General features: G+C 65.0%; 1 protein-coding gene across 4 annotated transcripts in view; it reads right to left on the reverse strand.

Annotated features, from left to right (window-relative positions):
* Positions 1 to 23,026, reverse strand: part of LGR6 (leucine rich repeat containing G protein-coupled receptor 6) — a 64,694-nt gene that overhangs the window by 16,350 nt on the left and 25,318 nt on the right. For all 4 annotated transcript variants that reach the window (XM_018060859.1, XM_018060860.1, XM_018060858.1 and 1 more), the window contains 2 exons: positions 12,316 to 12,531; positions 8,656 to 8,727 (listed from right to left, as the gene is read on the reverse strand). In XM_018060859.1, coding sequence (XP_017916348.1) covers positions 8,656 to 8,727; positions 12,316 to 12,531 — 288 coding nt within the window. The remainder of the gene's footprint in view (positions 1 to 8,655; positions 8,728 to 12,315; positions 12,532 to 23,026) is intronic.

Here is a 23,026-nt window from a genome sequence, read left to right on the forward strand (position 1 = left end):
CTCGACACACCTTTGTTGGCAGTGATGTCTCTGCTTTCTAATATGCTGTCTAGGTTTGTCATAGCTTTTCTTCCAAGGAGCACGCATCTTTTCATTTCATGACTGCAGTCACCATCCACAGTGATTTTGGAGCCCAAGAAAATAAAGCCTCTAACTGTTTCATTTTTCCCCCTTCTATTTGCCATGAAGTGATGGGACCGGATGCCATGATCTTAGTTTTCTGAATGTTGAGTTTTACGCCAACTTTTTCACTCTCCTCTTTCACTTTCATCAAGAGGCTTTTTAGTTCTTCTTCACTTTCGCCATAAGGGTGGTGTCATCTGCGTATCTGAGATATTGATATTTTTTATATTACTGATATCTCTCCCAGCAATCTCGATTCCAGCGTGTGCGTCACCCAGCCCGGCATTTCGCAGCATGTCCTCTGCATACAAGTTACATAAGCGGGGTGACAATACGCAGCCTTGACGGACTCCTTTCCCCGTTTCCAACCCGTCCACTGTTCCACGTCTGGTTCTGTTGCTTCCTGACCTGCATCCAGCTTTCTTGGGAGGCAGGTAAGCTGGTCTGGTTTTCCCATCTCTTTAAGAATTTTTCAGTTTGTTCAATAAAAGGCTTTAGCATAGTCAGTGAAGCAGATGTTTTTCTGGAATTCCCTGGCATTCTCTATGATCCAACAGATGTTGACGAATCTCTCATTCCTCTGCCTTTTCTAAATCCAGCTTGAAGATCTGGAAGTTCTAGGTTCACGTACTGTTGAAGCCTAGCTTGAAGAATTTTGAGCATTATTACCGGCCTAAGAGATGTTTCTAAAATGGGAAGCAGAGGCTGTCATCCTTCCAGAGGCTTGGAGGAGCCTTCCCACGACTCACGGAGCAGCGTTCCGTGCCTTGTGGGCTCCGACCCCTGGAGTGACCTTTCAGCTGCACCAACAGTCTCACCTGGTGGAGTCTCCCCGTCCCGGGTACAGCTGCAACCCCGGGGCCCTTGGCCCGCACCCTTGCCCCACATCTTCAGGGCTCCCAGCCCTAGGCACCCTTGGAGTGCTACCTCCTGCAGCCGGCCCTGTCCCTGTGGTCAGAACAGCTCACTCCCTCTTCCGGAACTTTCCTGGTGTTTTCTCCAGAAACACGGTCAGCTGGACAGGAGAAAATGCTGGTGGGGTCACACCGCTGACGCGACGGTGGCGACTGTGGTCACGGCTCGAGCTGCTCCGCCGTCGCAGGCCATTTCACGCCCACGCCAGCCCTTCAAGGCAGGTGCTGTTATTACCTCTGTTCTGCGAAGAGGGAGGCCACCCTGGACAGCAGCTCGAGGAGAGGGTACTCAGACTGCGGCCCTGGGCGCGGGCGTCCAGCATGGGGCTGTCCGGGTTCACAGCGTCCTCCTCCTGGTTCATACCATCTGCCCGTGAGACCAGAAGCCTGCTGTCATCAGGAAGCAGAAGGGATCCCTGTGGGCTTCCCGAAGCCCGGGCACCGGCCGTGTGTGCGATGTCCACTGTCAGGGCGATGGTCTGGCCCCCTGGGCCCTTGGGCCAGTGGTGGCCTGCAGGCTCCTGAGGGCGGAGCCTGCCTTCCCTGGTGGAAGGCTGACTCCTCTGTAGCAGGTGAGTCACAGGGCCTTAAACCTCAGCTGAAAACTCCTGACGGCTGTGGAGGCCATTATCTTTAATGGCCTGGAATCAGCCACAGCCCACAGCTGTTTTGTCTGCAGCTCCGGAGCCGGGAGCAGAGCGGAAGAGCTGAGGCTAAAAGGAGTCGGCTCCCAGCTCCAGCCAGAGCTCGGTCTGGAGGCGCAGCAGTCATGGCTGGTCCTTCCCCGTCTGCTCACCCAGCCAAGCCCAACAGGATGACGGTGTCGGCAAACGCGGCCGGGGACACGCCAGGACCGCCTCCCGGGTCTCCTTCCGTCCGCTGCACAGCAGTGGCCGCTCCTGGGGTCCACAGAGCCTCACTGTGGATTCGGAGCAGAGCCAGCGGGGTCACCATCCCTTGTCCAGCCCCAGCATTTTACTGATCAGGACCTGAGGCTCAGAGAGAAGCTGTGGACCTCTGCCCATCAGAGCAGGACCCCGAAGCTGGCCCTGCTCTCTCGGCTCCGGGCGAACACGTCTCGGAGCCACCCAGAGCGCATCCTGCTGGGCTCCAGGAAGCAGGGCCACAGCAAGGCTTAAGGGAAAGTGGGAAAGAGGGTGAGCAGAGGGGGTTCCGGTTTCCCCAGCTGCTCGCAAGCAGGTCAAGGTAGGTGACTGAGCTGGAGGCCGGGTCTTCTGTGCATTTTCGTCTTTGGAGCCGGTGGGAGAGTCCTGATCGTCAGGGACCAGCAGCATCACCTGGGCCAGGCACTGACCTCTGCTGGGCTTGCTCCTCACCCGCGCCTCAGGGGACGCCCACTGCGCGAGGCGCCCTGCTCACTGGGCCCAGAGTGCATAGAGAGGGTATCTCTTGTGCTCCCTCTTCCTGGACACGAGGCTCCGGAGCAGAGGACAGACCCACAGGCGGTCTCCACTTTCCACAGCCATCAAGAGGTTGCCATCATTAACGGGGCTTCCGCTGACACGTTTACTCTCAAGGCTAATGTTAATCGCCAGATGATAGACAAAGGCGTGTGGGGGAACGTGGGGGAGCCCAGACGCTTCTGAGGCTATAAACCCCGAGTCCCCTTCATCCCCACGGCCAGGACGCAGGGTGGCCACACACGGTGAGCGCAAGCACGTCTGCACTGCTGAGCCCGAGCTGGAGCGACTCCACACGCTCAGGCACACGAGCACAACTTCAGGACTGACAGCGCTGCTTTCCTAACAGCCTGCCTACCAGGCCACCCACCAACTAAGGCAGCAGTTAGCACAGCGCCCTTCTTTCTACCGAGAGAGGAACACGCCCTTCCGTCTCCCTCCACCTCCGCCCTCTTCTTTGCCAGAAAGAAACCCGGATGGTCCCTGACGAGGTAGTACTGCCCACTGTAATGGAGCTGCCCTGCCCTCAGGAGGGCCCCGAGAAGCCTCGACTGGCAGAGAGAAAACGCTCAGCAAGCCCGGGGTTGTCCCTGGGGTGCTTGGCGCTGGGGCTCCACCCCTGCCTGATGCCTGATGCCTGCGTGGCAGCCGCTGGCCTTTCAGTCACTGCCTCGTCCTGAGCATTCCCTTCCCCACCCCCTTGGGCCACGGGCGGACGACAACCCGTGGGCGACAAGTCTCCTCCACCTCTGGCTCCTCCCAGGCTCTCTGCATCCAGGTTTGCAGCCTCATCGCATTCTCACCACCTTGCCCAGCAAAGCCCCGGGTGCTCTGAGATGTGATGCTCAGAGAAGGACCCGGTTCCGTAGGTGAAGGCGGGTCCCCACCGCAGCACCCCTCAGCTGGACCACCGGGACGCGGGGCCATCCGTGCAGGTCACAGCGGAACGCAGCGGCCTGAAGAAGGGACCCCGAGGCTGGGCCGCAGGGCGTGTGGGAGGGGACCCCGAGTCAGGCAGGGATGAGGGGCCACCCGGTGGGTGTCTCTCCGAGCTAGATGGTGTGACAGGGCTTCAGGGCGCTCCCGGGCTGTGGATCTTTAAGTCTGGTTCTGGTCTTAGAGCCGCGTAGCCCCTGTGACGAGGGCTAGACTTTCTGGTTCATAAACGTCCCCTGAGCCTACAGCAGGGGCCTGGCACACACTAGACACCCAGCAGCATTCACAGAGCCAGTGAACTGAAGAAGCAGAAGACAGGGCGGTCCCCGCCTCCTTCCCGTGGGCGCTGGGGGCCAGACCTCAGCCCCCCAGGCCTCTCTCCACAGTGTCCTCCGAAACCTGCAGCCCAGCAGTCTACAGGCCCTCCTTCAACCATCTCGCCCACCCCACTGCGGACCAGCTTAACCAGGGCCCAGGGTGCAGGACACGCAGGGCCTGCAGGCAGGCAGGGGAGCAGCGACAAGCACGGAGGCCACGGCTGCCCCAGAGAGAGTGGGGAAGGCTGCCCTGCCGCAGAGAAGAGTCGGCCGTCGTCCTGGGTGGGACACGGGAGGACGCGTCCAGAGCTGGGCTTTCTGCCTGTGAGGAGTCATTAGTGGTTCTGGGGGAAAGCCAGAGAAAAGATGTTTTATGTGGAGCAATAAATTCTTCCATGAGCCACAAAACCCCACAGATTTGCAGCTAATAAGCCCACAAGTGTAGGTGATTAAGGACTGGCAAGGGAAGAGCTCAATGCTCCCAGGGTTGGCCTCGGGCGGCTGCGGGCTGACGCTGGACCAGAGGCAGGGCGCCCCGGGCGCCAGCCGGCGGGCAGCGGAGCAGGCTGAACTGCAGCCCCCAAAAGACAAGGCCAAGTCCTCACCCTTGGAACCCGTGACCTTATTTGGAGAAAGGGTCTTTGCAGATTTAAGACAAGGACCCTCTCAAGAGTGCTGGCTTATCAAGGCGGGCAGCCAACAAGGTCCTCACCCAAAGAGGAGCCCCAGGACGCCTTGAGAAGCGGACGCAGAGACTGCAGGGAGCGCCCGCCAGCCCGGGGACCTCGGGGACCTCGGCAGGTGCCGGATGTCAGGGGCTCCTGCGGATTCCGCCACAGACCCCTCAGAGGAACCACCCCCTCCAACCTGACTCCGGACGCCCCGCCCCCTGAGCGTGGGGGGGGGTGTGGGGGGGGGAATACAATTCTGGAGTTGTTTTTAAGCCGCAGAGTTTGTCTAATTGGTTTCGGCAGCCCCAGGATGTTGTCAGTGGCTGTGCCCAGCCTGCTGGGGATCCCTGAGCAGGCAGGCCTGGCTCAGGCGTGGGGAGCACTCTCCCTGCGCCTTCGGACTCAGTGCAGGGGGGACGTGGGGAGGAGGGAGGGAGGAAGTAAGAGTGACTAACTGCTGGGGAGAACGGCACGTTACTGTCCATCTGGCGCTACAGGGACAATAGGCCGAAGCAGCCAGCAGAAGTGAGCGCCAGCACTCCAGGCTCTGGGAGCCGTGGAACATCTCCCCCGCTTTCTACCTGTGGGGACTGAGGCTCCCGGAAGCCCAGGCGACCCGCACGTGGCACGTGCAGAAGGCAAAGCCCGGGTCTGGACCCTGGAGGGACCTCCGTGCAGAGCCGCCTGGGGGCTGTCCCTGGCCAAGGCTGACCATCGGGCCCAGCATGGGGAGGTTCAGTTCAGTTCAGTTGCTCAGTCGTGTCTAACTCTTGCGGCCACATGGACTGCAGCACGCCAGGCCTCCCTGTCCATCACCAACTCCTAGAGTTTACTCAGACTCATGTCCATCGAGTCAGTGATGCCATCCAACCACCTCATCCTCTGTCGCCCCCTTCTCCTCCCACCTTCAATCTTTCCCAGCATCAGGGTCTTTTCAAATGAGCCAGTTCTTCGCACCAGGTGGCCAAAGTATTGAAATCTCAGCTTCAGCATCAGTCCTTCCAAGGAAGAGTCAGGACTGATTTCCTTTAGGATGGACTGGTTGGACGTCATTGCTGTCCAAGGGACTCTTCTCCAACACCACAGTTCAGAAGCGTGAACTCTTTGGTGCTCCCTGGGACACGGCTGGATGCTTTCAGGGACCAGGTTGGGCCACTTTTGGGCAGTCTGCTGGCCGGGGTGGTTTCAGGGATGAGAGGCAGAGGACCCTTTGCCGGGCGGCTGCTGTTACCGTGAGAACGCTCTGCGAGGCAGATCCTCAGGAGTCCGCAGGGAGGCGGCCGTCCTCCCAGACCTCTGCTGGGCACTGGTCCTGGGCTAGAGGCACCGTGGCCCTGGCCCCTTCCCAGGGGAGGCCCAGCAGCACAGACGCTGAGCTGCTCTGATTCGTTCAGTGAGGAAGAGGCCGGAGGGAGGTGACGCACTCTGAACCCAGGCCCCTCTGTCCTCTCAGGGCTGCAGGCGTCAGACCTCAGACCCAGGCCAGTGGGGGCAGGCTCAGCTCTGAGCAAGGCTAGGCCTCTTCTTTCTGAACAACTTCAGCTTTCTGAACAAATTCACCGGTAACTTCAGCCAGGCCTTTGAGGACATTCCACAACAGTTCTGCAGGGCATGCCGGGGTCTGCAGGCATGCTTTCCAGACGCTGACCTCAGGGCCCGGCAACATCCTTGGAAAACCTCCCAGGGGGTGCAGCTCGCTCCCTTTTCCTTTTCACCGGGCCCCTGGCAAGCCCAGGGACTGGTCTGAGCTCAGGGAGCTGGCACTGAATGGCTTGGGGTCCACTGTCCGTCACTTACGAACTACGAAACCTGGGCAGCTTGCCCCGAATCTCTGGATGGGTCTGGCCTGGAAAGTGGAGGTGCAGGACTCCGGAGCACTCTGACCCTGGATCTCCCGAGGGGCCGGCACCCTCACTGTGGGAGCAGAAAGGAGGCGTGAGTGCAGGATGGCGTCTGTGCCTGCTGCCTGCAGCCAGGATTCCCTGCAGGCTCTGCACAGTGAGGTGGCCTCAGGGAGCCAGGAGCCAGTTCCACAGCCCGGCCCGTGCGGTCAGACTCCCCGAGCAGGCAGGGTCTGCGCCCCCCGCCCCAGTCTGCAGGCTTCGTCCTGCAGCAGGAGGGTGGGCAGGCAGCCCCGGCCCCCACCCCGCCCTGGTCTCCTGGTGCTGCTCTCTGGCATAAAAGAGAGTGTGCGTGTTCACCCCACTTGTGCAGGTGAGGGAATCCAGGGCCCGCAGGGCGGGGGGCTCCTGCCCCAGAGCCCCAGCTGGTGGAGGGAGACCTGGGCCGGGCAGGGTGCAGAACCCAGGCTGTCTGGCCTCCAGAGCAGAGGTCACAACAGAAGCAAGGTGGTCATGGGGTCCCCGGGCAGTGCTCGAGCCATGCGCCCTGGTGTGTGTGCATGTGTGTGTGTGTGTGTGTGTGTCTGGGCACCTGGCCCTCCTCCTGGGTGGAAGAGCTGGGGCCGCTCTCTCTCTGGAGAGGAGCCCACAGCTCAAGCCCAGCTGCAGCTCGGGCCAGGCAGCTTTGGTGAGAGGGTCTAGGTGGCGGAGCCTTAGCCCTGCAGAGAGCCGTGCACAGAGGCCCCAGGGTGACCGCGGGGCTGCAGAGCGGGCCACTGACGCAACGGTTCAAGGTCTGACTTCCTCTCCTCCCGCTTTCAACCCCCCCACCACCTCCCCGTCTGGCTGTCCAGCCAGCCCCCCAACAAGCACTCTGGGCAACAGAGGACAAGAACACAGCCTCCTTTTCAACGGGAAAGCAAACGTTGGAAGGAGAACTCAGTCCTCAGGGATGGGGTGGGAGGGTGCTGAGCTCACAGCTGGGGTGGGGTGCAGGGGCGCTGGTCCCCGGGGGCGCCAGCTCCATCAGAGCCCCCACGGCTCTCCTTCAGTCCCTGTGGGCCTGGTAGGTCGGCGTCACTGCGGGTGAGACACTGCAGGCCTTGCTGCCGGGCAGTCCTGCCCCCCGCAGCGGGTCCCGCAGCCGGGCCGTGCCCTTCACAGAGTGGGTGCAGGCCCCCGGTCTATGCGGTGGGCCGGCTCTGCTGCAGATGAAAGGCAGGCGGGTGCCACCCGCGGCTCTGAAGCCCAGCCAGGCTGGTCGAGCCCAGCGCCCCACACTGCCATCCAGGCTCGTTGAGAAAGAATCAGGCCACCGCCCCGACAGTGAAGAAACCGCCGCCAGCTGGCTTTTGAGAGGTGCCAACACACACCCACCATGGCCCCCGCCAGCCTACTTCCCAGCAGAGCTCCCCGCCCACCCGCCGTCCAGGCAGACGTGGACCTCCCCCGCGCAGGCGCCTTGTGGCTCCAAACCTGCGCCCAGCTCCGGGTCCCCGAGGGAGGGGCGTGGCCACTGCTGTCAAGGCTGCTGGCCGCCCCCACCGCCCAGGGGCCGCTGGCACCAGGCACACAGCAGGCAGCTCACACAGGGCCCAGAGACTGGACCAGCTCGGGCCCCGGGCGTGTTTCCCTGGCCAACCCCCGAGGTCTGCTCTGCCCACGGACAGTAAGTCCAGGACCAGCTCTGCAGACGCCCACGGCCCAGCACGGCGACCGAGGGGCCTAGACCGTGCTGTCAACTGTCCGCCTGCCCCTGGCGCCGGCCGGGTGAGGCCGGCTCTCCTGACCCCAGGCTGGGGCAGCGGCCCTCGCGGGAGGAAGGCTGGGGTGGGCAGCCCCGCGCTTCGGCCCCGCGTCCTGTCCACTCCACGCAGCCCAGGCTCACTGGTCCCAGGCACCGTCTCCTCTGCTGCTTGGATGCGGGAAAGCCCTCACCTCAGGAATGAGGCTCCGTATGTGGGGTGGGGGCGTCGGGGGGCGAGACAATGGCCCGTGAGTTGGGGCTCACTCTTGGGGACCTCCCAGGCCTGGCCCCACCGTGGGTGACTGAGGTGCAGCTCCCCCGGGAGCCGTGGGGTGGCGGGACCGCAGAGGGGGCGCCGAGGGCGTGGGCACGCTCTGGGCAGAGCTGCTCCAGGACGCGATGTGAGGTCATGCGGCCATCCCAGAGCCCACAGCTCGGGCGCTGACGGGTGCTCCCCACTGCGTCAGCAGCGCGCTCCCACGGGGACGCCTCCCCAAGCCTTCTGTCTCCAGGTTAAGGGCCCTCATTCTTCCTGCTTCTCCTCAAAGCCCCACGTCCATCTCGGATCTCGTGGGCTTTGGACTCCCTATGGGCACAGCCCCTGCCCCGGGAAGAGGGGGCCGCCCTGCAAGAGGGACCCTCCCGGGCAAGGCCACCCCCGGTGGGACTCGGGCCCGTCACTCACAGGCTCTCCAGGCTCCGCAGCCCCTCGAAGCTGTGCGCCCCCAGGTGCTGGATGCGGTTGTTATGGAGGTGCCTGTGTGGGAGGAGAGGCGCGTCAGGGGCTGGACCCAGGGCCACGTGGCGGGGGCCCAGGGACAGACGCTCTCAAGCAGGAACAGCCACGTCTCCAAGGCTGGAGCGACCGCGGGCTTCACTGTGTCCGCTTCCTATCGAAGGAAAAAGGCAGAGGCACGGCCTCGGGTGGGTGGTGGGTGGTGAGTCTGGGAGAGACTCCCACAGTCAAGAGCAAATTGAAAGTAAACAACAGCGTGTTCTCCCAGTTCCTAGTGGAAAGAGCGCAAGGATTAACACAGAAGCGGGCGCCACCCCAGCCCAATATCGTAACACGAGCACAGCGCGGCAAGGACAGACAGAAGTTCAGAGCAGAGACCGGGGCCGCGGCGACGCGCCGGGGCCCCCAGCAGAGGCCCAGCGGTGAAGAGAAGGTCCTGCGATGTCTCTGGGGAGCCCCCGAACTGGAGAGAGGCGCGGTATCTTTCCGGGGGATGGGGGGCAGGGAAGGAGATGAAGGCTCCTCTGGAGCTGAGCCCAGGGGGACCTCTGTCGGGAGGGAACGCATATCTCCCAAAGCCTGAGCCTGCAGAGGGGGCCCTGTCTGCACACCACCCCACACACCAGGGCCCCAGGCGCCTGGGAGCAGGTGACCCTCGTTCACCCACAGTCCCAGCCCACAAGCTGCAGTCCGGGGGGAGCCCAGGGGGCCCTTGGTGATGCAGTGGCCCTAGGAGGAGCCCGGAAAAGCTGTCGGCTGGCAACGGTGCAAACACACAGCAGGAAACTAGGAGCAGAGGCGCCACGGCCGCCCACCGGGGCTGCCGGCCTGCAGGGAGCCGCCGGCGCAAGGGGCGCAGGATGCTCACCAGCCCCTTCTGCCGCAAAGCAGGCCCGTGAGCACCCAGAGACAGCGCTATGAATGGGGGGAAGGAGGCTGTCGATTGGGAGTCGAGGATCAGAGCTGCATCATTAAAAACTAGGCAACAAATTTGCAACCAGGAGCAGTACAGGCGCTGCTGAGCACAGGGGTGTCGGGGAAAACGCCTGAGTCGAAGAGGGGCGAGGAGACGGGCCTGCGAGCCACACGCAGCGCTGACGGCTCCGGGGTGAGGGTTAGGGTGAGAGTTAGAGTTAACTAATCCCTTAGGGTTAGGGTGAGGGTCAGAGTCAGGGTGAGGGTCAGAGAAAACGCCTGAGCTGACACCAGAAACTGAGGGGCGAGGAGTCAAGCCTGCAAGCCACACGCGGAGCTGACGGCTCCAGGGCCGGATCCAAAGGGAGACAAAAGGCGTACTCGGAAGTGCAACCCAGAAGAAAACCCTCCGAAATAAGGAGTGGAGTCCAGAGGTGGCAAGCACACATTGTTTCAGGAAAATCAGGCGCCAAAACCCCACCCTGCGCCGCACCCTAGCGAAGCTGTTCCAGTTCAAAGGTTAGAAGCGTCTTTGCGCAGGAGAAGGAAGCTGCGGACAGGGAAGGAATGAGGCTGGCCTCCAAGACGCCCAGGGAGCAGGGTGGCAGCGTGGCGGGTAGGGACTGCGTGCTCCCCGCTCCTCCGTCAGGAGGCACCAGGCTCCGCAGGGCCTTCCCGTTTGACGGGGGAACACAGCCCCCAGCTTCCAGGAGTGAGCCCTGGGCCTCCCCACTTCCTCCAACTCTCAGCACACTCCAGCCTTTCTCCCCGCGCCCCCACCCCCCTGAAGCTCGTCTCCAGCCCACTCTGCCATCCCAGCACCTCCTGCTTCCGCACGTCCAGCCTCAAGCCTGCAGACCACGGCAGTAACCCTGGCGTCCTGAGCGCCTCTGGCAGCCCAGCCTCCTGGGACTTCTGGTCCGGAGGAAGGGATGAGACCCCCACCCAGGCCAGCACTGCAGTCCTCTCAGGCCCTCCCAGGGGCCCCCGCAGGGCGGCCTGGTGAAGGCTCAGGGCTCCGGCTGAAGGGAAGCCCCTCTCCGCCAGCTGGTCACCCGTGCCTCTGGCATGAGCCTCGAGCACGCATCTTCCTACTCTGCGCTTTCCTGCAGCCCAGCCCAGAGCCCTGGGCGGCCTCCTGCGGCCCCCTTGCCCTGGACGGCCCCGGCCACAGCAGCCCCTCCCCCGCCGAGGCTGGAGGCAGGAGAGGGCGGCATCAGCGCCTCCAGGCCTTCTCTCTGCCTCACTCAGCCTTCCTGGCCCAGCTCTCCTGAGCTTAGCCGCCTCCGCCGCCCCGGAGACCTGAGATCCTGGGCTGAGCTTCTGCACCCTACTCCTCGACCAGACCCTGGTCTCTGACCCCAACTCCTCCTCCACAACGTCCCTCAGGCCCGTGCGTCCGCCTCCGCCCTCCCGTGCCCCCGTGTGTCCTTCAGGTCACCCTCCTGGGGCCCCTTCCCACCTCCAGGACCCCACTGGCAGGCCAGAGTCAAACCTGCGCTCCGAGGCCCCAGCTCACCCCCCAGCCTCCTCTCCAGCTACACTGGCCCACTCGCCAGCACGTCCTCACCGATACCTGCCAAGAGCCTGTCCCCCGCTCCTCAGCCATCCAGCTCTAAACCGTCCTTCCAGCCAGGACCGCCCTGCAGGGCCCTGCCCCCCACCAGCTGCTCCAGCCACCCTGCGCCCGGGCCGAGGCTGACTCAGCACCCAGTGCCCTCGTCCTGTGCTCCGGGCAGCATCGCTGTCCTTCGCAGTCCCCCTGCCACTCCCCCGGGCCTGGGGCAGCGGCCGGAGCTCACTCCTGGCTCTGCGGGTCCCGCGGGACGTGCTCCTGCTCCCACTCAGCGGTCAGGGGCCCACCGTGAGGACCCCCTCATTCCAGGAGCTCCGTCTCTCAGAGACTCATGATCCGCAGGGAGCATCAGGACGTCACAGGGGTATCACCAAAGCTGGGATCAGGCCCCCCGTCCTGCTCACCCTCTGCCAACCCACGGCCACCCAGGGAGGATGCTGCGGCCGTCCCGACAGAGGGTGAGGCTCTGGAGCAGTTCACCCGCATCTCCCGTCTCCCAGGACAGAGAATCAGACAAACAAATGCTGCTCCTCCATCTCTCAAAGAAACCAAGTCTTGTCCACTCCTTGGTTTGGAAAATCAAACCAGATTTCCAAGAGCAGAGGAGGCCTCTCGCCCATTTCACAAAGTCTGGACATTCGGGTCTGTAACCCGGAGCAATTACACACGGCCGCCAAGCCCTTGGTAATTGCCCTACAAACTCGGTAACCGTCCATGGCAATTAGCCGGGAGCTAACCCATGCCCGCAGGTCCCGGGGGGGCAGTGAGCCGCAGGCCCTGCCCGGCACACCGTCTCCCGGAGCGCTCCCCCAGCCCCACTCTGCTCGCTGCTCTCCGCTGCTTCTCCAGGCTGGCAGATGAAGTGAATTTATCCCACCCCCGCACCCACCCGTCGCCCAATTCAATAACGGTGGAAGTCACTCCCAGGGGGCACTCCCACGTGGGGCACAGCCACAACCTGTGGGCAGAGCAGCAGAGAGCACAGCAGCTGAGCCCGGCGCCCAGGCTCCCAAAGCACTCCCCGTGCCGCCCGGCCTCCTGACAGCCCGGGATGGTCACCTCACTGTGCCTCGGAAACCCCAGGGACACGGCCGAGAGCAAAGCCGGCGGGCACTCACAGCACCACGAGGCTGGACAGGTTCCAGAAGGCGTAGTCGGGGACGCGGCCGATGCGGTTCAGAGCCAGGGTCACGGCCTGCAGGGCGCGGAGGTGGCCGAGGGCCCTGACCAGGATCTCGGTGAGGGCGTTGTCGTCCAGCCACAGGTGGCGGAGGGAGGTCAGCCCCTCGAAGCTCCTGTCCGGGACCAGGGAGATGAGGTTGGCATCCAGGCGCCTGTGGGAGGGGACAGGGAGAGTCTGGGCCGGGGCAGCGGGCCCCCCGGGCTCCACAGCACGGCTCCTCAGGTCCCGGGTGCCCCTCCGCTCCAGCCCGAGGCCCTCTATGCTTTGTGTCCCTGTTGGTGACCCAGTGCTGGTCCACAGCCTCAGACCACAGTGCCCCTCATGCCCAGGTTCCCTGTCTGCGCCGCGGCTCCCCCGCTCTGAAGACACTGGCTCCCAGCCCTGTCCGCTCCGGGCTGGGCTGGAAAGCAACGATGGTCCCCCATCAACCTGGGGACAGGTCCACCTATGGATGCAGCCAAGGAAAGACCTTCTCGGAGCCACAGGCCGATCCCTGGCACCTGACCCCAGCACCTCTGTTCCCCAGCACCCCTGTTCTCAGCACCCCTATTCCCCAGCACCCCTGTTCCCTAGCGCCTGACCCTTGCACCCTGATCCCAGTGCCCCTGCCCCCTGGGACCCTGCCCCCTGGCTCAAGGACCAGCTGTCAGACGGGGCTCCCTGCCTGGCTGATGCCTATGGGGGCTGATGCCTATGGGGGCTGATGGATGTTGGACAGGCAGACAGGGGACAGCCTGTCTGTCCACAGCAAAGCATCCAAGGAGGTGGAGGACCTCAGACACGAGTTCAGGAAGACTCTGCCAGCTGAGCACCCAGTTCCGGCTTCTCAGGACGGCGCCAGGCCTTTACCCCCTGCATCCTGGCCTGCGGCTTGGGCTGACGCCCCACCACCCGGCAGCTGGTCCCATAGGGTCGAGGCAAGCTGGCCGGCGGCCGTGGATCTGCCCACGGGCTCTGCTGTCTTGAGGGGCTTTGCACCGAGGCCTGGTTCTCCACACTGGCATGTGGAAACCCCAGCCCCCAACCACACAGCCCCGAAGCCCCTCATCCTGGCCCTGAAGAAGACCCAGTGCTGGGCGGTGGGGGCCTTTCTCCCGCCCCAGCAGCGCGAGCCCACATGCCGGTGGCCGCAGGGCTTCACCTGCTCTGAGCTGCTCACCAGTATCCTCCCCATCCCTGGGAGAAATGCCAGGCCAGCCAGCAGGGGGCTGTGGGTGAACAGGCCAACCCCAGAGCCTTGGATGGGAGGGCAAACCGACCGAGCCAGGCCCTGAAGCCTGCAGCGGCAGAGACCTCCACACACGTCACACCTGACCCGACGGCCACAAGCCCCTCGGTGAGGGCCTGTCCCTCTGGTCACTGTCCTCAGGCCCCTACGTTCTGACTGTGGCTACTGACCGGGGGGCCACAGGTGGAAGAAAATTCTAAGACCCCGTCCAGGATGCCTGGGCTCAGAAGGCCCGAGGGTGCCTGTCTCCACGCACAGGCAGGTGGGAAAGGGCTGAACGAGCATCGGCTCCGTCCCCGCCCTCCGCGTCAGTGGGAAGGCCAGGCTGACGGTCCCAGAGCAGTGTGACAGCCAGGGACGTGTTAGGAGGGGCCCCAGGAGAAGGGGCGCCGTGCAGCGGCCTGCCGGGAGAGGAGGAGCGGCCCAGAGGGGCTTCAGGAAGGCGAGGGGTGGGAGGCAGCAGGGCAGGGGCAGCTGGCGGGGCCGGTGGGGCTGGGGCTCAGGAGCCGAGGGCAACACTGCCACAGGGAAACGGGGAGCCAGGAAGGGCCTCACCCAGGAAGGGCCTCACCCAGGAAGGGCCTCACGTGAAGAAGGCCGTGGCCAGGATTCTGCTGCTAGGGAGGGGCCGTTCCAGAGGGGGACGTGTCAGCAAAGGGACAGGCCCTCTGCACAAGCCCCTCACCCAAAAGCGGGCGTGGGCACGTCCTGGGAGCTCGAGGGTGAGCTCAACCACTGCAGAGTTAGGGTCCCTGCAGAGTCTCCTCCTGAGGCACCCCTGCTGCCCTGCCCTGGGATGTCCCTGCACCACCAAGGGGCCAGCATTGCGGGCTCCCTGGCACAGGACTGTCCCCTGGCAATTCCGGGAGCCTTGATCAGCCCCACACGGACGTGCCCTTCGCCTCGCCCCACCCCAGGGTCCATCACAGACCCTCGCAGAGCAGGCCCGTGGGATCGGCATCAGCGGCCCCACATGGCCTCACCTCCTCCCTGCCAGCGTTCAGGGCCCAGGGTACCGAGAGTGTGCCCCCTGAGTCCCGGGGGCGTTGTACGCATCAGGCCGTCTAATCCTCACCTGTGAGGTTCACATTCCCCAAAGAAGAAAAGCCACGTGCGGCCCCGTCACACACCCAGTAAGCGGCGCAGCTGGGCTTCCAGCCTGGCAGCGGCTCCACGGGGCACACCTCTAACCACTGTGCAGGTCGCCGGGCACGCAGCACGCGCTCCCCGGCCCTGGCTCCTCACCCCACCCCCCGCCGCCTCCCGCTCTCACACAGAGCCCGCCGCCCGGTCGAGGCTGGCTGACACAGAGCCCGCCGCCCGGTCGAGGCTGGCTGACACAGAGCCCGCCGCCCGGTCGAGGCTGGCTGACACAGAGCCCGCCGCCCGGTCGAGGCTGGCCATGCCTGCTCCGCCATCCCCTCCAGGGCATCGCTGGGTGCCTCAGACCTTCCTCTGGCAGGTGGTCCGTGGATCGTCAGCTCAGCACTGCCTGGGACCCCGGCGCAAAGGCAGAGTCTGAGGCCCCGTCCCAGACCGGCGAGTCAGAACCTGAATTCCTGCACGACCGCAGGTCATCCACCGAGTGCTGAGCGCAGCGGTGTCTGCTGACGCTCAGTCGGCGGGAGGGCCGCCGGCAGGAGGAGAGCCTGAACAGCGAGCCAGGCGCCTCCTCCTGTGCTCCGTGTGTGGCCAGGCCTGGGGCTCTGCTCTGGGGTCCGCGCACCCGTCACCCCAGGCCCGGGGCTCCAGGCCGCCCTCCAGGGAGAATTACCCACACCTCCAGGCCGCGCGGCTCACAGACAGCAGGGGAGCGGCCCCCCAGCCTGGGGACCGGGCAGCCCTTCCTGGGGTGTGTGTGCACCGGTGACTCGCTCAGATGTTCATTCCACGCTGTGGGGGCCCTCCCCCACCTCGCTCCCATCCAGAGACCCCTCACGCCCTGGGGAGACCCCGGGGGGCGGCACCTTCGCCCCAGCTTTCCCAGAGACTGCGCAGGGAGCGGAGTCCCGAGTCCCCCCAGATCACAGCCCACACCAAAGGCCTTAAGGAAAGGTGGGACGTAGACCGGGACAGAGGGGCGAGGTGTTACGGGCGAGGGCCGCAGGCAGGACACAGGGCCAGCGTGGGCCAGAAGTGGGCACAGACCTCAGACGGCTCAGGTCAAATCCAAAGGTCCAGCAACTGTGGGACGGAGATGGCCCAATGGGCTGGAGCTTAGCTCTCAGGCTACAAGGACGTCTGGGCCCCCCGGGCGGAGACGCACCCGCCCCGTGACAACCAGGACCCCGAGATGTCACTGCTCCCACTTACAAGCCCTTGCCCTGAGCCCAGCCAGTGGGGATAACTTCCTAGAGCACATAGGTCCCATGCAGCGTGTGCGTTTTACGTGGCAGGTCTCCCCTGGGGTCCCGTGAGCAGACACATCCAGGCACACATCCCCCCGCTCAACCTCTGGGCGGGTCTCCTCAGCTGACTAGTTTGGCCACTGCCCACCTGAGACACTGTTTTCAGGTGAAATGCTCACAAAGCGTTTCCCTGACGCGGCAGGGGGGGGACGTTCCTGTGGCTCAGCTGGTAAAGAATCCGCCTGCAATGCGGGAGACCTGGGTTCGATCCCTCGGTTGGGAAGATCCCCTGGAGAAGGGAGCGTCTTCCCACTCCAGCATTCTGGCCTGGAGAATTCCATGGACTGTATAGTCCATGGTGTCACAAAGATTCGGACATGACTGAGTGACTCTCACTTCACTTCACACAGAGCACAGCTCAGAGGCTTCCCCAGCACCCCTTCCTTCCAACAAGGAGGACATCCAGAGGGACTTCAAGGAGGAGCAGGGGACCCCAGGGAGGAGCGGGGGACCCCAGGGAGGGGCGGGGCATCTGGCAACTGCAGACCCTCTGGTGATTTTGGCCGTGAGGACAAACACTGCCTTCAGGAAGACCCCAGCCAGGAGCCAGGGCAGGTGAGGAGGTTGGGGGCCAGGCTCCAGGTGGCTGTCCTCGACCTGACTCACCCACAGCCCCCAGAAGAGCAGGTGGAGACTTGGGTCCTGCTCCCTCGAAGCTGAAGGAGCCGCCAGCCTTGCCCCCCGTGCCCAAGGGGCCCGGAGCCTAGAGGAGAGAGGGCTGCCCCAAGAGGGTCAGTGGCCGGGCTGGACCCACACTCAGAGCCTCTCCACAGCCTGGCTCCCTACCAGGAGGCACCTCTGAGCCCAGGGGCCACAGCCCCCTGGAAACCAGAGTCCCTGCAGCCCACAGGGCCCTAGACTGACCCCACAGACCCTCTGGAATCTCCTTCTCTGATCCTCCCTATATCCCACCAGATCTCAGTCAGAGCCAAGGCCAGAGGGACGGATCGGGAGTCCTAGAGGGCCACCAGCTGCCATGCCCATCACCAGGGGCCCATTCAAAAGGCTGGGGCCCGCTGCCTGCTCCCCGAGCTCTGAGCGCAGGCCAGCAGGACCCAGGGAGGGCAGAGGGCAGAGGGCGGCAGGGCAGGCCCCAGTCCACGCTGCTCGGGGCGCAGGGCGTTTCCCCCCCCAAGTCAGGCATGTGGAGGAGAGGACGCAGGGCGGCAGGGCAGGAGCAGGCACTGGCTGAAGCTGGCGGCCCTCAGAGAGCAGCCAGCCTCTCCTCCAGCTGCCAGGGGTCCCCCAGGGCCGCCCCTCGCCCTGAGCAGCGCCCGGGCGGGCCAGCCTGGAGGGTCCCTTCCTGGGCCTGCCCCGCCGCTCCCACAGAGGAGCCCCTGTGGGCAGCCGCCCCCTCCCTGCAGGCAGCCCTCCAGCCGCACGCACAGAAGGGCAGGTGGGCGGGGAGCCCCGAGAGTCTGGGTGGCCGCGGGGAGCCACTGGGTGGGACGCCCACGAGTGTCCTGCTCCCTGAACCAGAAACCCTCTGCCCCATGGCCGTCCTGACTCAGGGGGCAGGAGGCCCTAAGCTCGGGGCCCCTTCCCGGGCCCCAGACTGCTGACCCCCGCCTGCAGCCACACCAGGGGCAGCCTCTTCTCTGGAGGCCCCTAGGCCCAGCCCCACACCCACAGCACATGGGGCCTACAGAGGCCTTGCCAAGGAAGGGAGGGCAGGGCAGGGAGGTGCTGGGGGAGGTCCTCAAGGTGGGGAAAGAAAGCAGCCGCTTCCGAGCAGTGACCCTGTGCCTGAGGCGGTGTTGGCAGGGGCGGGTGCTGGGGTCCGGCCACAGGGAAGGCGGAGGCTTGGGGATAGGCTGGCACTGGCCAGGCGGCGAGGATGTGCCCGGGCCGCCCTCATCAGCGCCGCTGGCAGCACCAGCCTCTGCAGGAGGGCGCACACCTTCGGGGGGGGGGGGTGGGGGGGGCGGGCTTGGGAGGAAGGCGCATTGCTCCTGGGGGGAGGGGGCGGGGGAGGGGAGGTTTGGGAGGAGGGCGCACGGCTCCCGGGGGTGGGGGGGGTGCGGGCGGGCTTGGGAGAAGTGTGCGAGGCTCCCAGGAGGGCGGGCTTGGGAGGAGGGCGCATTGCTCCTGGGGGCGGGCTCGGGAGGAGGGCTGGCCCACCTGGAGCCAAGCAGACAGGGCCAGCTCATGCCGAGGTGCCCCTGCACACTGACCCCCTCCCCACGCCCTGCCCCCAAAGGCCTCTCTGCTCTCACTCGGCTCCTACAAAGCCACTGGCGTGCCCCAACTAAGCACCGGGCCCCACAAAGGCCCCTCATCTCTGTTCAGTCACTGAGTATCTCTCCTTAGCCCTCAGCTCAGTCAGGCTGGATTAAACGCAGCCTGGTGGCCTAACGGAACCCACTGAGCGCTTGCAGGCTCTGAGTGCCAGGCCAGCCTGGGCTTGGCGCTGGGCTCCAGCATGAGCTGCACACAGCCCGTCTCTGGAGAAGCTCCTGGACTGTCCTTCAATCAGCAACACAAAGACCTCGGCCATCGACTCCCGTGCGGGCTCCTCGCCAGGCAGGCCAGCCTTTCACACGCGCCTTCCTACTGAACACCCACCCAGACCCCTGGAGGGCTGTTGTGCCTGCCTCCTTGCCTGCAGCAAGGAGTCTGTGGCTCCAAACCCACGGCTGAGACTTAATCAAGTATGTGGGAAATGCTCTGCAGCTGGGGCCTGCCCTCCGCCCGCGGGAAACCCAGGAAGACCTCACAGAGGAGGTGACATCTGAGCTGGTTCCCAGGGGAGGGGTGTCCTGAGGGGCAGTGCTGGAGGAGGGCGGGAGGAGCAAGCCTGAGGCAGGAAGGGGGTCGGGTGCCTGGGCTAAGCCTGGGGGGGTGAGAGAAGGGCCTGAGGGTGAGGCAGTGGGTCCCCAGTGACTCGGGAGGACAGGGGTGAAGGCAGAAAGTGGGGCCCCAGTGCACAAGCTAAGGGGCCCTGAAGAGAAGGCTCCTGAGGGGCAGAGGCCACGGTCAGCGGACACAGGCGGGTGACCGAGGAGCAGCAAGCGCTTCCTGAGGCCCCCAGCAGGGCCCCACACACTGCACGCACACTCACACACACGGCCCCAGACACATTGCATACACACACACGGCCCCAAACACACTGCCCCAGACACACTGCACACACACATTGCCCCAAACACACTGCCCGCGCACACAGACACACACTGCCCCAAACACACTGCCCACAGGCACGCTGCATGTCAACCCCCCAGCCGGGCCCCTCCCCACCCCAGCTGCACAGAGCAGATGCCGCGGCAGCCGTACAGGCCGAGTGCTGCCGGGCTGCCTGGAGCAGAGCTTCCTGTGAACCGGCCGGCGCCCCTGACCAGGACAGGCAGGGCCGCAGAGGCCAGTCCCGTGGGGGCCCCAGGGCTGCGGCTGCACATCTGCCCTGGGAATAGCCACTGAGCCTCGAGTCCAGGGGAGGGGACCCCAGACTGTTCCCGGGGTGCCCTCTGAGCCCCTCCTCCGTGCCAGCACTGAGGGCAGGGTGGCAAAGGGCTCCTAGGCCCTCTCCTGCACCGGGGGCGGGCGGACGCCTCTGGGCCTGAGACAGCACGGCAGAAGCCATGACCCCTGGCCCCCAGGACCCTCCACCAGCTGTGGGGAGGCCGCTGTGCCTGAGGAACTGTCTCTACACTGAGTTCACCTGGATTGACACACGCGCCTGGCAGCAACCAGCTCTAAGAACCCAGCCGCATTTGTGCAGGACACACCAGTGTCCGTCCCAAAGGGCTCCCCGCTGGAGGCATGAAGCTGAAGAGAGAAGCAGCAGGTGCTGCCGTGGTGTGCGCATGCGAGGCTGTGTCCACGCGGCACAGAGGGGGTGCGTGCCCTGGGGAGCGGGGCTTGGGGGCAGGAGTGTGCGGAAAAGAGCCCCTGGGCCCGGGGGCGGGCCGGAGAGGGGAGGCCGGGGCTTCTGCAGACACGGCTCCTGGTTGTGCCCTCTGAGCCAGGACAGGCCTGGCTGAGCACACGTACAGCCTCCTGCAGACGCTCTGGGCGGCCACCCTCTGCTGCGGCCCATGTGTGTTTCGGGGTGACTGAATTTGCCGGTCAGGGCGGCAGCCCTATGGACGTTATGCACGCTCAGTCGCTCAGTCGTGTCCAAGTCTTTGCAACCCCGCGGACTGCAGCCCACGAGGCTCCTCTGTCCATGGCATTTCCCAGGCAAGAGTACTGGAGTGGGTTGCCATTTCCTTCCCCATGGGATCTTCCCACCCAGCGGCTGAGCCCACGTCTCCTGCAGGTGGACTCTTACCACTGAGCACCGGGGAGGCAGCCGGTACGGGAGCTGCCCGTGGCGACTCTAGAAATCCAGATATACACTACAGATATACAGCCTTTAGATTAGTGGAGAAGACAGCTTTCTGAGAGAAACTTCTGGGACAGGGACACAGGCTTGGAACGCAGGGACCTTTGGCCAAAAGGACAGGGCTCCAGAGAAGACGCTCAGCGTGCCTAAGTGTCGAAGGCAGGCCCAGGTCAGCGCCGGGCCCTGGGCCATTACCACGCTTCTCCCTGACTAACGCGAAGGCCGCTGGGGCACCAGTGTGTGCTCTCCCTGAAACTTGTGGAGGGGCCTTCGATCTGCGTGGCTTTGGTTTGCGCTGGTGGGGTTTGGGGTGCGTCCAGCACTGTTCATAGGATGGTGTGCCATGAAGAGACCTTCATGGAATGAGAGCTGAGAGGGACCCTGTAACCCAGGAGGAGAGGGCTCAGAGACAGTCAAGGTCAAGAGCGCACCAAGGGCAGAGCCAGAGAAGGCGGTTGGCGTGGGACCCGGGGCCCTTGCCCTCCCGCCCTGGTCCCTTGGGAAGCAGCTGCAGACAACGTCTAGGAAGAGCTGGGGTCCCCTCGCCTGGTCTTCCACGGTGTCCAATGCTGAGTCCAATGGGCTGGGACCAGGACCCCAAGGGGAAGTACCCCAAGGTGATGGAAGAGTCGGGGGTAGAGTGGACACTGATGGCTAGGCCCCCAGGAATTCAGAGTCACACTTTGCTGCAGGGGTGGGTGGGAGTGGGGGGCTGCAGGAAAGGGATTCTTATTCCATCTGTGTCCACCCCCAACAGAGGGGCTGTGGGGTCCCTATCCAACAGAGGGGCTGTGGAGTCTCCATCCAACAGAGGGGCTGTGGGGTCTCCACCCAACAGAGGGGGTGGGGCCCCCCAACAGAGGGGCTGTGGGGTCTCCACCCAACAGAGGGGCTGTGGGGTCTCCACCCAACAGAGGGGGTGTGGGGTCACCCAACAGAGAGGGTGGGGCCACATCCAAAAGAGGGGCTGTGGGGTCTCCACCCAACAGAGGGGCTGTGGGGTCTCCACCCAACAGAGGGGCTTTGGGGTCTCCACCCAACAGAAGGGCTGTGGGGTCTCCACCCAACAGAGGGGGTGCAGGGTCACCCAACAGAGGGGGTGGGGACACCACTCCCCGCCTCGCCCTACACAGGAAGCTCTGCGACTGTCGGAAGAAAGCGGTTTTGTCAGTTCCAGTTATGCCACCTAATAAGATCCTTCCCCTCGCAGCAACCTCCCGGCAGATCAAAGCTAGACTATTAAGATGGAGCCAACCCCCGCCTGCCCTCCAGGCTCTGAGAAGGCCCCGCTACCCTGCCCTCCTCCCCGGAGAGTGAGGGATGGGCCAGAAGCCCAGGAGCGGAGAGCGCTTCCTTCGTGTACATCAAAGGGGACACCTGAGCGCGCCTCCGGGCCATTTCGTGTGTTTAATCGCAGCAGTGTATAAAGATGATTACCCAGCCTCCAGGCGGAGGCGGGGAGGAGCCTGGCAGCCTCTCCCAGCTTCTCCTGAAGACACAGACCTGAAGATCCGGGCAGAAGGCCAGCTTTGTGGGTGACAATCCGGGAATCCGGGGTGGGGACCGTGAAAGGCAACCGTCCCAGACCCAGAGGACAGGCTGGCTTTCAGAGGGCCGTTAGCCGGTCCTGCGGCCCCTCGGGACCCGGGCGCCCGCCCTCGGCAGGGCTGCGGGGCCCGGTGGAGGAAGGGGCGTCGGGGGTCTCCTCGGCCCCGCCCCCGGGAGCGGGCAGTGACGCCCGAGTTCACGGAACACGAGCAACACGCAGGGTCCTGGGCAGCCGGGCGGACTGTGTGGCAGGGAGCGAGCAGAGGGTGCCCGGGGGCACGGGAGGAGGCCACCCGCTGGGCGTCCCTGGCGCAGGCCCCCGACTCCCGCGGACCAGGGTGACAGCTGGCAGCTCGCAGCTGCGCGCTGTCCATGCGCTCCTCCCAGCCCCGCTTCCCGCGCCCCCACGACCCCCGTCTGTCGGCCCGTCCACGTCCGTCCGCTCAGGCAGACTCGGGGCCCCCCGCGCGCAGGCTCGTCTTCCCCCGCCTAGGCCTCGGGTCGCCCCGCGTCCCACCCGCTGGCCCTGGCCCCTGCGACGCAGCCCGCCGGGCCGGCCTCAGGACCCTGCGCGCTGCCCGCGTCCCCGGAACCTCCGGCGTCAGCGGCCCCTGCGGCCCCGAGGCGGGGGCGTCAAGAGCCCCTCGGTGGAGTGAGCCTCACGCGCCGGCTTCCCGGGAGGGCGCGTGCTCCGCCCCACCGGGAAGCGTCGCCCCCGCCCAGGGTGGGGCCGCCCCCGCGCTCCCCCCGAGGCCGGCCCCCGCGCGCAGCGTCTTCTCGGGCCTCGGCGACCCCTGAGCTCCCGCCGCACTCAGCTGAGGCCTCTCCTCTGGCCCCAGAAACAGGTCAGATAGTCAAGCAAGTTCAGCTAAAGCAGCAAAGTGCAGCCACCTTCCCACTAAGACACTGATGAAGACTCAGAAGAAATGAAAGCTCAGACCCCGACCAGAAGCAACACGCGACCGGAATCCGACACGCGCTCGGCCCGAGGAGAGCAGCCAGTCCCCGAGGGCGGCAGCGGCGGCCGAGCCCCGCGGGCGGCTGTGCGCGCGGCGGGCGGGCGACGACTCCGCCCCCGCCCTGCACCTCGAGTGCGGGGTGCCGCGCGAAATACGCCGGACTCAGGAGACAAGCTGTG

Source organism: Capra hircus, chromosome 16, assembly GCF_001704415.2.
Source record: "Capra hircus breed San Clemente chromosome 16, ASM170441v1, whole genome shotgun sequence".
In the NCBI taxonomy this organism is placed as follows: domain Eukaryota; kingdom Metazoa; phylum Chordata; class Mammalia; order Artiodactyla; family Bovidae; genus Capra; species Capra hircus.